Source organism: Lepisma saccharinum, chromosome 18 (genome assembly GCF_977018435.1).
Source record: "Lepisma saccharinum chromosome 18, izLepSacc3.1, whole genome shotgun sequence".
NCBI classification, from domain to species: domain Eukaryota; kingdom Metazoa; phylum Arthropoda; class Insecta; order Zygentoma; family Lepismatidae; genus Lepisma; species Lepisma saccharinum.
Genome location: NC_139246.1, coordinates 22,309,055 through 22,322,568, shown reverse-complemented (window position 1 = coordinate 22,322,568; position 13,514 = coordinate 22,309,055). Strand labels below are relative to the sequence as shown.

General features: G+C 36.1%; 1 protein-coding gene across 1 annotated transcript in view; it reads right to left on the bottom strand.

Annotated features, from left to right (window-relative positions):
- Positions 1–608: 608 nt before the first annotated feature.
- The window catches only part of LOC146002156 (protein NipSnap-like), a 35,200-nt gene continuing 22,294 nt past the window's right edge, over positions 609–13,514 (bottom strand). The window contains exons 2-4 of the mRNA XM_083139875.1: positions 11,594–11,615; positions 9,942–10,209; positions 609–1,418 (exon numbers count right to left, since the gene is read on the bottom strand). Coding sequence (XP_082996001.1) covers positions 1,270–1,418; positions 9,942–10,209; positions 11,594–11,615 — 439 coding nt within the window. The 3' untranslated portion in view covers positions 609–1,269. The remainder of the gene's footprint in view (positions 1,419–9,941; positions 10,210–11,593; positions 11,616–13,514) is intronic.

Here is a 13,514-nt window from a genome sequence, read left to right as displayed (position 1 = left end):
AAAATTGAAAATAATGTTTTTTTGACAAATTTTAAAAATCTGATAATTACATATTGTGTTTAAAACTTTTCTGTCTGATCGATACTAAAATTTCATCATGATCGGACCAGATGTTTTTTTTATTTATAGAATTTCAAAGAGCGATCGTTTGCAAAACCTGAAGAAAGCAGCACTTTTTTTGTTCTCACGACGATAAAAAATTGAAGACATACTAAAAAAAAATGGTTAGCATAGATTAATGCAGAATTGAATAAGCTAAATTTTGATGTAACTCGTTATAATGTAGGTCTACTGGTTAATTTTTAATTGGAGTCCAAACTCTAGTATCTATAATTTTTAATCAGACAGTAGTTGAATCTACTCAACTCCGGCAGAGCATAGTTGCAAATGGGAACATTTTACAGGGCAGGAGAAACCTACATTCACCTTCTGATCAAAAAGTCAGTGCTTTGGTTGACATTTTCTGCTGCAAATGAAAGAGTATTTACGTGTACCCGATTATGTAATAAGTAGCCGAACATTTTCCGCTGGTAATCATTTGGAGCATTTATGAAAACTTAGGCTATAGATTGGAACATTCACAAAACAACCAATCAAACTTGACTAGATATCTTGCATTTTTTATTGTTTACCACCTATTTACTAAAAACCTAGAACTGTAAAAAATTATTGTATACACTTTCAAACACTCACGTACAACACTAGGTACATGTCATCACTAATTCTTGACAAGCTTAAAGCTCCATTTACATTATTAAATCATGAAAATTCACAAAATAAAGGGAGCCATGTGAGTGTATATATTTACATAATTTATATATTATTTTAGTGTGTGTATATAAATATGCTGCAACAGTTTTAACAAAATTCATATTTCAGCGACCTTTCCTTAAGTCACATTTCTTTACATATTCTAACTAACTACAATGATATTTTCTCTTCTTTACAACATGGAGCTTACCATTATTTATTTTTTTACATAACAATGCAGTCTTTTCACAAGTAAATAAGTCACAACAGTCCTAATGTACATTTTACTCTGTACACAACAATAAAAAATTAAATCTCTATACCATCTTGATTTATCATTTCATTCATGACTACAATATGACTTATAAAAATTCAGTATTTTACCAGGCTCCTTCCTTATACTCAAGAGAAATGTTAAATATTGACACCTGAGACACAGATGAAATGTGAGTGTTTGAGCGAGTTGACACTGATGATGGCAGATGGTGTAATGCCCGGTAAATAACCTGCATAAAGTTGTTATTGAGTCGGTGAAAATTTAGTTGGGTGAAGAATTCTAGAATCCATTTCCCGGATCAAAGGTACCGTGTACGCTACACATTCATCCCATCCTGGCATTCTCCATGCCGATTCCCTAGTTTCTTTCCTTATTTGAAGATCGGCATAACCTGAAAGGCATGAGGGAAAGCAGTGAATTATCACAGGTGTGCACTCAGTCTTTTGAATTATGGACGGACACACAAACACACACACAAAAACATCTATACATAGTAGGATGTGATGTAACTTATTTTCAATACATGAATGTTAGCTGCAATTGGCACGTGGCAACTGGTATCAGAATTGGCAGAAAAAGTCAATATTTAAACTAAAGATGGGGCAGATTAGTCAGTACTCTATTGGTATTGGCTCATTGACTTGGTGTTTTAACTTCACTTTATGTACAGTAAGGTTAATTGGGACTGGACCTGCAGTTTAACCCATCCGCTTACCTAGTCGTCGAATCGACGGCCTGACTGGACGTTCGCTTCTCGTACCTAGTCGTCGAATCGACGGGTTCCCGATTTTCATCACGTACTTTCTTTTTCATTATATAGATGGCAGAGGTTGTATGATCTTTCAAATCTATGACGTGTATGTTTGTGCTGCTAAGTTTTTCATACCATTTCAACCGTGTTTTGTTCAGTAATTTCTCATGTAAACAAACCTTCATTTGTTACGTCTTGCAAACATGTTGCATAAGAATGTTGTAGAACATTCTGCGATTGAAAAGTTGCTTTTAGATAGCGGTGAAGAGGAAAATGTGGATTTTGGAAGTGGAGATGAAAACGGGGGTTCATTTTGTTTTAGTGAAATTGAAGAATGTAGTGAAAGTGAGGAATAGGTGGCTGTGGCAGAAAAAATATAAAAGGTTGAGGAATGGAAATGGAATGCAAATATGTGTGTGATCAAATTTATTAGGTGAGTTTCTAATTATCTTTCAAGTAAACTGCATATGTGCATACTTATTACTATACTTCCACTTCAATATATAAAATTTTCACATAAATTGCTTGGATAGTTTTCATAATATTTGACATCTTGTCTTGCTGTGCAACCTTCAAGGGAGATAGCCAAATTTAAATGGTATTTCATGACAAAAAAATTGGCATTTAAATGGTATGCGGATGGGTTAAAGTGTGATCTGAACCATTATGTTCCTCCACCAGGTATCGAACCCGGGACCACTATATTACAAGGTGACAACGCTACCACTGTGCCATCGGGGAGGTCCAATATCGGCTGATATCGGTAAAATTACCAATTATTTTACCAGTTTGAAATATCTATAAATATCTTATAATTTAGTGCAAAATTGTGCCATTTTGTTATAATTTTTGTGGTTAATCTCCATGCCCTACTTTTTTTTAAAAATGTCTAAATATGCAACTTCCTTTGCACTGCAGTCACCTGGAAACAAACAATGATTAAGAAGGTCAAGGAACCATTCAGGTTTTTTAAGAACCATTTGGATTTTTTTTGGTACTTTTTTTGTTATAGGCCAAATTTTCATATTGGTCCATCCCTAATTTGAACAGATTTCAAATTTTCAATTTATCTTTGAACAAATATGGAATATTGTTCACATTCAAGATTGTACAGTGTTGTGTCCTTCTTGTGAAACAGACACACTCAAGAGTTACGGGTAATATGTTCTTCTTGTATGATATTTATGATGCAAAAACATATTAGGGGCATATTCTAGGCCCACATGAGGCCCAGACTAAAATACAGAAGAAAAATGGATTAGGATAATAAAATTTTTCATCTTAATACAATGATTGGCAACCTCACCTGCCTTCATTGATGAATTCATGAGGTGAGGTTAATTTGGAAAGGGAGGTGCATTTCTTGAAAGCGGCCAATCTTTGCATCATTTTCTCAATCAGTGGTGTTCCTCATTGCTCCCAACATGGATTTTTCATGAGAATGGAGAAATTTGTAGCCAAAAAATTAGAGGAAATGGAAAAAGGGTGGCGTATGACAGGGACATTTTCATTTAGGACAAGAACATAACCGTTCCAATGAACACTTGTAGACAAGTAGGAAAATAAGGTTTTGACCTCTTCAAACAACCAGAGGAGGTGCAATACTGAGACTAGGAAGCATATTTTTAGGTAAAACTTTTCTTGTTGTTGTTGCTTCAGAAGTTAGCCATACTAGGTAGGAGTTCCAACCATATGGCTGCAATGTAATCTGTGAACAGGGGTAACCATTCCCCCAAAGGCCAATGGCATGCATCCCCCCAAATCTCATCATGCGTCCCTCCCAAATCATGTGGTAATCCACATGAAGTATTTAATTACGATAGCATGTCTACTGAAAGTAACTTTTTTTTAAGCTTTATTTAACACGATACTTGGTCTGTCCATTCTCCTTAAACAGAGGTTTCCATCCCCCAGCTAGACTGTGGACCCCTCAAAATATTTCGGGTGAATACGTAATAATTCATTTTATTTGAATACAATAGCCTGTTAAACTGTCCATATTTTTTAATGGTTCAAGTTTTCGAAATAACGGAAAGCTAGCAATCTGAAGTGTCATAATTATATAAATATGTAAACACGCTTCCAAAAGTTAAGCACGCGATGGTAAAATCAACAAAAATGGAAAAGTAAAGCTTTGATTAACACAAAATTGCACATGAAGGTAGCAAATGTGTTTATGCATTAAAGAAAACAAGAATTGTGTACAAAGATGAAAAAAAATATTTACTTTTCATAAGATATATGATGATGTCACATTTGGGTCATTTACATAATTATGTTTAAAGGCAAACAAACCAAACAAAACTTACAGTAATACGGAATGTGACCAAAACAAACCTTACATTAATGTGGTATGTGACCACCCCGGACCTTCACACAAACTTCACAATGATTTTCCATGCTTTCAATGAGGTGATCAACCATCGCAGATGCAAGCAATGGCCATTCCTCCATTAGGGCAGTTTCCAACTCTCTGAGACTGGCTGGAGGAAGTAAACGTGCAGAGATAGCATGCCCGAGGGCATCCCAAAGGTTTTCAATGGGATTAAGGTTGGAGGAATAAGCCGGCCACTCCATACAAGAAATGCCCTCACTTTTCAGGTACTCGTCAACGATGTTGGCTCAATGGGGAGACACCTCATATCTGTTACCTATTGTATATTACCCATATATTAGTCCCATTCTGTGTAAAAGACTCTTCAGTATCTTGACATTTACCATATACTTCTTCTGAAACTTTTTGTTCAAGTAAAAGTCATTTGCATCTTCGGACGTTAAAAAATAAACCTTTACACGATTAGGACCCGATGCCTTAACATAATTCACCTTAATTCTAGCTTCTCTTAAGTGACTACCTAACATAATAGCACTACAGCTACCAACATTGTGTTCAACGCCTTCAACTAGAACAATATATGGGCCTTCGTGCACAGGATAATATAAGTAATTTTTATTCACATTATCTTTTGATTGCATTGCCCTCTCCAATACATTTGCTTTGAAAATGTTTGGAGCATTTACAGATTCCTTCTTTTCATTAACTCTTGCTCGATTTAGTTTTGTGTTTTGACTTTTTGGTTGCTTAGTAACCAATTCAACATCCGTATTTTCTGTCTTTACTTGAAGATGTATCCTTTTTTCCTTCCACTATTTCGTTCGTGTCCATTTGGACGTCCTCTCTGTTCTTATTATTACATTTCTCGCTAGACATTTCCCTCACTTGTATGAAATTTGTTGAATTTCTTACAAACAGGAAACTTTATATGGATGGCCCAGAGCCTTCCATGCTATCTAGATTTTGAACACAGATTTATCTTCTTAATCACAAGATTATTTGAGATAAACTTACGTTTCAATAAATTTACTGTCTTATAATAACACAGAACACTTTTGTAATAAAAACGATACTTAGATCAACAATTTAAGTTTTAATTTATCTGTAATTATATATTATGCAACTAGCTAATATTTCACCACAGACTCAATCCGAATGCTGGTGTCTTCAACGAAAGTGTGATGATTCTTGCACAAAATCCTCGCTCTTATGCTATTTCAAGAGCACAGATGATTCACTCTCTACTTACAAAAAGGAAGCTACACATAAAAACTGACATCTACATCATCCAAGCGATTTTCAGCCACTCAAATTCACATATGCTTTCAAAAATTTGCATTGCGTGCTTAACTTTTGGAAGGCAGTGTATTTAAACAGTGTTTGTGGTTGGAGAACAAGATTATAATAACCCACAAGTTGAGTATTTAACACAACGTCTTACACAACTTAAGATAAAAAATTACAGAACCCTAGCTAGAAATTCCTAAGGCATGGACGAGAATATAATAAGGTGCCTCCTTCAAAGAACTCAACCCCCTCTGCTTGGGGTAATTACAATTTTTTTAGTAATCCATAGCAATAATTACATGAATTTCATCTTAAGTGCAAATTTCACTTGCTAAAGCAAAATTACCGTGCAACATTAAGTTACAAATTCGAATTTGACACTATTTATTTTCCTGTTTTATCGAGTAATGTGCAAGACGTTACTATGAAGTACACAGTTAGTACAACTATTGCAGCATAACCTACAGGGAATCAATAATACTGTACAATAATATTGCTAATAGAGCCATATCATCAAAATGACTCACCTGCTTGAAATTAAGCAGTATACCGACACTAAACATTATATTTTAAGAAATTATATTATTAATAAACACTGAGAATATTGTTTATGCCTTGTAATGCAGCTATAGTTCTTCACAATTGTCTTATGAAAATGCCAGTAACGCAACATTGTGAGCAAAGCAAAATATAATTATATTCATTTCTTTGCAGGATTGCAAGAATATTAATTTAATGGGATGTCAATACTTTCCTAGGATCTCTCGATATTTACTCTTTTCCAGCTTCTCTTTTCCCATGTTCGGCACCGAAACGTGCGCATACCATATCGCTAAATAGTTCCCAAATCTAATGTCGAACCCTAAAGAAATCCTTTGACACACCAAGATTTTACACTTTATTAAGAGCTCCATATCTCCTCCCCTCAAATTTAATATTCAATCCTCCAACCAAAATTTTGGACTTACTGCTGATAATGAACAGTACCTAGATATTACCCTCTCCAAAAGAAAAAAAATCTCCATCCTCAAACCACATTTTCCGCTTCAATCTCAGACGTAATATTAATACACAAGAGTTGGATATCCCCCCAAATTTAATGCTCAGCCCCTCTAACTAAAATTCCAAGGATAATCTAAGATATAACATGGATATTCAATAGTTGGATATTGCCCTCCCCCCTCCAATGTTTAATCCTCAATCCGCTACTAGAATCCACGTGTCGATTTAAGACCCAATGTGTAAAAGTTGGATATCCCCCATTCCTTAATACTGTAATAATATTACCCGTTACATTTTCTTGGCAGTCTAGAATTTGCTATTTATGTAACAGCAATGGATAGTTAAAAACGAATTCAACTTGTGCCAAATGCTGTACTTTCCATCACAAAAAATCATCCCCCCCCAAAAAAAATAAGTTGCTTGGACATAACGTTAGTCCACAAATCCACTTGTGGGCATCGCTACCTCTAAATACTTCCAGGTTTTCAAGTCGAACTTACCAAAAATTCAAGGGTAGAACCTTACGTATTACTGCCTGTCACCACCCACATGTATACATACACAGATATATTAACCCTTTTGAGGCGGATGATGAAATATTCTTCATGCATTGAAATTCCCCAAGGACGGGGCTCATTTTAAGCAAAATGTAACATGTTGGAAAATGTTTTTTTAAAAAAAGTTGTAATAACATGATAAATGCTAATGCGGGCTCATTTTATTCAGAATTTCCAAGGCTTTCATTCGGTAAGGTAAACATGTCGATGTGTACCCATTTTTGAAAGCAACAGACAGAGGAATTTCAATTTTTTATTATTATTATTATTATTATTTTTTTCAAAGTTTGGCTAGCTCCCATCTGGTAGCACTCATCGATCTCGGCAAACCACCACTTGTCGCTGATTGCCCCAAGTTATGTTGGCGAATACATAGTATAAAAACGATAATACAAATAGTATTTTTTTAAAAAAGAAGAAGAAAATTCAAGGTCGAGAAGAATGTTTGTCACAACTGACAGGAAACTCCATCAGAAATTCACCCATCGATCTGAACTGAAAGCTCGCAAGGGCACAAACTCTTACATCTGGCTGTCCAGAGAAAGGAAGAACACCCCCCCCCCCCCATCTATCACCCTCATTACTTCTTCCCACTGCACTGCACTCGCATCACCACTATCTTCATTCTCCTCTAATTCTTCTTCATCTTCCCCCTTTCCTCTTATAGTTCTTCTCGATCATCTTCTGAACCACCCTGTATATCTTCAACTTCTGTTTCATCCCCCACGTCAAACCCCTCCTCCAACAAGTGACGGATTTCTCCTGGGCGAAGAGATGCCATCACAAAAGACTCTTTCTTCTCATGACAAGGTTTCAAAAGCACTCACGTTCATAGCCGGATAACAAGAGAATTATTTGTGCAGCCAAACTCCTTGCCTGCAAGTGCGTATTACATTTCACCCATGCCTCTCCCCTCCCCCGAAGACCGTAGCCAACCATGCGGCACAGATGCCGCGAAAAGCACTCTCGAATAACGCTATACAGAAAGGCTTCCTCCCCCTCCCACTTCCCGGCCTGTTGCTAAGTGGAAAACACAGGACAAACAAAGCTCTAATCCCTTTCTTCCTTCAAGAGCCAAATTTACTGCGTAGAAATGACGCTTGTTTAGAACTTGAAAGATGGAGCCCTTTAACTTATAAATCCTTGAAAAAACACGTGGTCTTTTGTTGTGTCTTTTAACAATCTGCCTGGCGACACGACAATGACGTTAGAGTCTACCCGGCAATGACGGCAGATGTGAGGTGGATGCTTTGAGATTAAAACCAAAAAGATTGTGTTTTTTATTCGGTTTCCTGTTTATTGAACATTTATTACGAAGATATGTGATTGCCTAAATATTCGTCAACCGTCCTTCAGTTACTTTTGTCATCTGGAGGCTCCGCCTCAAAAGGGTTAACAATATAAAGAGTTTTTCGATTCCAATGTGTCCAAAAATTCACGGTATCCCAATAATTAAGCTGCAGTTTACAATTACCATTTGACATACTCAGACTCGAAATACATATACAAACAAAAATTCACATATGTTACGGGATATACTAATCTACGAAAATATGTTAGTTGTATAAGAATTTCAAACTCAAATATAACTGACAAACCTCAATATATCTTGCAATAATTTTCCATCTTTCAGATAGATTGACTTGCAAAGGACAGTAACAAAGTAAATGGATTGTTTCTGTTTAAGACAGAATTTTTGTCTGTTCGATACAGCCAGACGAATAGAATTCTGTTTTATTTTCAACATAGTTTACTTTTCCTTCCTCAACAAAAATAAAGGCTAACCTGTGAAAAACTTGCCTCACGGTACTTATAAATATGTCTAAATTTAATGAGATTTGGAATAGTAAAAGTTGCAATTTTTCACGTCTACAGAGAAAATTTCACGCACAATTCCCGGAGTTAATAATTCATGCAGAATTTTCAGAATTCCCGGTAAGTAGCCACTCCGTAATAGGAGTCCCAATATGTTCAAATGAGGAATGTTCTAAGTTTCAGCAATGTTATTTAGATTTAACTAGAACATTCCAGTGAAGGAAATAAACAATCCCGCCATGAAAAACTTCCTGTCACAACACATACAATACTATGAAATCCACGAAGAAAAGGTGCAAGGAACATAATGATGGTACAAATAATGATCCAAAACCAGACATCCTGTTATCTCCCTTAAATATCACATTAGTTCCAGTAAGACGGTAAATCACATTCAGGGTCACAATGTCCTTAATGTCTGGGAAGTGTCTAATATTGCCAAAGGCTGTGCTAAGAAGTTGAATATGGAATATACAAACCCAGAGGCCTTATCAGTTAATTCACTAAATGGGAAGTTCAACTGCAAAATGCATTTCTCCTGCCACTTCATTTGGTTGACTATGGCTGGTAAAATTTGCCTTGCCCAGTGTGTTCAAGCACAAGTTTGACGTTCAGCTATGATGGACTGTTTTCCTACACTAAATTATGCTTCGGAGGCGAGCATGCTTGCTTCTCATTTTTAGACTTGTGTCTTGTGCATCTTCTTATGTTTTTTACTCTTTATGCACGATATTAAACAGTAAATGTTTTACATGTTAATGACAGCTGCTCTGGTTGTTGCTTAGTTTGAGCTTTTTCAATGAAGTGAGTTGAAGTCAACTTGATAAAGAAGCCATGAGATAGGTTGTTTTTTCGGTCCCCAATTTAAACTGTCAGTCCAGTCCAGATTAGCCTATCTGTGCATAAAGTGGACTTAAAGCAACAATTCAATCAAAGAAACAATATGTTAAACCTGTATCAAATGTATAAGTGTTTAACCAATTGAAAATGTACATTTATAGTATTCAAAGGTAGAAAATACACAAACAGAGAAGCAAGTATACTTGTGTGGCAGAGATCGGAAAGCCTGGAAATTGCAGTGCAAAAACATGCACACTGGTCAGAAAGTAGTGAATGAATGTACGTTATGTAGCATTACACAAAATAATAAAAGAAAATATTACTTACACCAAATATGATGAACATTGTACAGGCGACCTATTTGTGAAAAGAATCCAGCAAAAGCTTCATCATTATTCCTGCGATAGTTGATGGCACGTGCCCAGTTGTTGCCCCACTCTATCATGGTGCCGGGTTTCAAGGTATAGCTCCTAATCTCATACAGGTTACTCCCTTGCCTAGGTTCCACAGGAGGCCAGTAGCTGAAGGCTAGAACGTACTGGAGGTGCCTTGCACGAAGCATGTTTCCTCTCTCGGACTGTAGCTGCGTGTAATTCTGAAATGAATGGAATAGTAAGAAGATGCCAGTCAGTGCTGTCCATGTTAAAATGAGCAGGGGTAGAAAAATACAGGGTGCTAAGTCACTGAATTAAATTCAGTGAAAAATTATACATTTTTTAATATTTAGAGTTCGCTTATGGAAATTTACATTAACTTAAAAAAAAACGGTATGTGTTCTTTAACCCATAACTGGCATGGCGTGGTCCCTGGGACATGCAGCCTAGAACAATGCTCTCCTTCTTTGAAGTAATAACATGTACTTCCCTCTCCCTTTCGGTAGTTTCATATTTTGGATTTCATGTAACCTGCTGGCGCCACTTCACTAGCTATGTTTTAGTTTCAGAGCAATAGACACCTGCGGGTCCCACAGACCACGCAACGACGTTTGCGTAAGTCTTTTTGCAAGGAACCTGGTGCGAGAATTAGAGTTGATGATCCGTTTTTTAGTGAAACTATTCTTAACACACTTGAATAAGTTACAAGGGGAAGTGAATTATTAGATCTGGAGTCTGATAAAAGTGATAATGAAGTACTTATCTCCACTGAGTATCACTACGATCAATTAGCTTTACCCTCTTATTTTGACATTGTGTATAATTTTTTGGTTTAAATTTTTTAATGATTTTGTTTTCTTTTAGTAACTTACATGTATGTTCCGTGATAATTGAACAATTAAATGATTTTTTGTATTTTACAGTCACAGGAAAATGTATTTAGAGAAGAGTTTATGAAAAACGGACAGATTTTTGTAGGTTAGATAAATTTAGTAATACAAACCGAAATAACGGAAATAGTGGACAAACGTTTATCATAATTCCATAAAGAAAGTCCAAAATACATGATAATTTGAAAAAGTTCGCTACTGTTTCGATAATTTATGGAAAGAGTGAATTCAAATTTGTGGTCCACGGAACCACGCCACACCTTTTGCATTACAATCTGGCACCATGCCAGTTATGGGTTACTGTTTGCATGTTCTCTGTATCACATGTATCATTACCGGTATATCAGAAAAATAAACACACCATTGTAACTTTTTGCACTATTGCTACACAAATTTTAAAATCTGTGGTTTTGCATGCTGTTACCAGTTGAGCCTTCTTTAGGAATGCCTCTGCGGTGGAAGGATTAATTACTTTTAATCCAATCTTGTATTATTAATTAATGAATTAAACATTTTAATATATTTCAAAATGAGTAGCTTTATCTTAATTATATTCATGGCTTTCTTAGAAAAAGAGGCTGGTGCCTGAATTAGTTTTAGCTTTTCTACCCCTGAAAATAAGGATGAAAAACACATGAATAAACTTTCTTATTGTCAGGATAACAGAAAGGAAAGGACCCAGTAGCGACTTTTATTGCTTGTGTTTTTTCTTTACTTTCTTCAGTCCTGATTTCAACCTGGTAAGAGAAGACAGGAATTGTTCATTATGTTTGATATAGTGGAACACCAATAACACTGTGCGACAATGAAAATTGCCGCAGAACAAAAACATGTGATTCCTATGGAGTTCAGTGCCCTGATGACGATAGTGAAAACAGTTTTTCGCTATCACCTAAACTTTTCTCTGGAAACACAATTTTATCAGCACACGACTGCATGTTGTTGTTGTCGTGGCACTTTGAGCACAGCTTGTCACTAGGGCTCGACAGTGCATAGGGGAGGGGTTGGAGAGGAAAGGGGTAGATAGCAACTTGTTTGAGGTATAGTGGAGTTGGTTGTTTGGATATAAATGGAAAATCTGTGGTGATCTCAAAGTTCTGGGGCTTATGCAGAGAATGCAGACTGGTTATACAAAATATTGCTGTTTCTTGTGTCACTGGGACAGTAGGGCAATGAAAGACAATTATGTAGTGATAAAGTTCCCTTCGAGAGAAAGCTTCAATCCGGGTGAAAAAAAATGTGTCGCATGAACCCCTTGTTGACAAAGACAGTGTGCTGTTACCACCGCTACATCTGAAATTGGGCTTCATGAAGAATTTTGTGAAGGCAATGGACAAAGATGGCAGGGGTTTTCAATTTTTACTGTCCAAATTTCCTGCGATTAGTACTGCAAAAATTGGAGAAGGTATTATCATTGGGCCTCAGATTCGTGACTTGACGAAAGATATAACCTTTGAAGAGTTGCTGACAGATACTGAGAAGGCAGCTTGGCTTGCCTTCAAAGATGCATGCAACAATTTCTTGGGTAACGTCAGGTCTGACAATTACAGGGAACTGATGGAAAACATGCTGGACTGTTTCAAGGCTATGGGGTGCAACATATCTTTAAAAATACATTTCCTGCATTCTCATTTGGATTTTTTCCCGCCTGATCTCGGAAATGTGAATGACAAACATGGTGAGCGATTTCACGAAGATATCTCTGCCATGTAAAGATAATATAAGGGAAGAAGATGGTCACTCATACAAGAAGTTTCACCATCCACCCACAAACGGAAAGTTTCCAGGACACGTTTGTAACTTGTATGTACATTTCAAGCTTTTTGCAGCTTTCTCGTACCTTTTTTATGTTTTGTAATACAAACAATTAATTTTGTTTTATGATCTGTATTTTATCCAGCTACAGGTTTCTCCTGTAGTTTCCAAGAGTCGCAAAAGTTGCAACTTTGTTTTTCATGAATTACAATATATTGCTAACAAATGTGAAATATAGGCTAAGTGGTAAATGTGGCATATCTTTCCCAGAAAAATTGGTACGTGATGAAACATTTCAGATTTCATTTTCGTAATCAGCGTATTTGATTTAGTAAAGAACACCTTCTTTCATCTCGCGGCAAGACACAAAGTTCAAATTTGTTGCACTGTGTAATTGGGGACTCATATTTATTGGCGAATAAAATATGGAATTTTTGGTACAATAACTAACCACATTTTGGGTTTAAAAGAAGTAGATATAGTGAACAGAATGTTAAATTTGACATCCTTTAATGGATAGCTGGTACAGTGCAAGAGCTAGCCACTGTTATTTACCCCACATGATCTGGTGAATACCTGAGAAAGTAAAGGTACTTGGGTACGTGCCAAAACAGGGACTAAGGTGAAAAAACATAAAATGTAAAATTTGGAACACATTTCTTTAACACTTTGCTCTATTTCAATCTGTAAGATTATATTATTAAAAATGTAAAATCCGGGAACATAAAATCCAGATTCAACCTTCGTGAAAATGTTGGCATGTGATACGGGTTATGGTTTACCCGAATGAGTAAAGTTTATTCAACATTGTTGGAATAAATGGAAAAGGTAGAATATTTTTATACGTAAACGTGACAGAAAGAAATTCCAGACTTATCCAT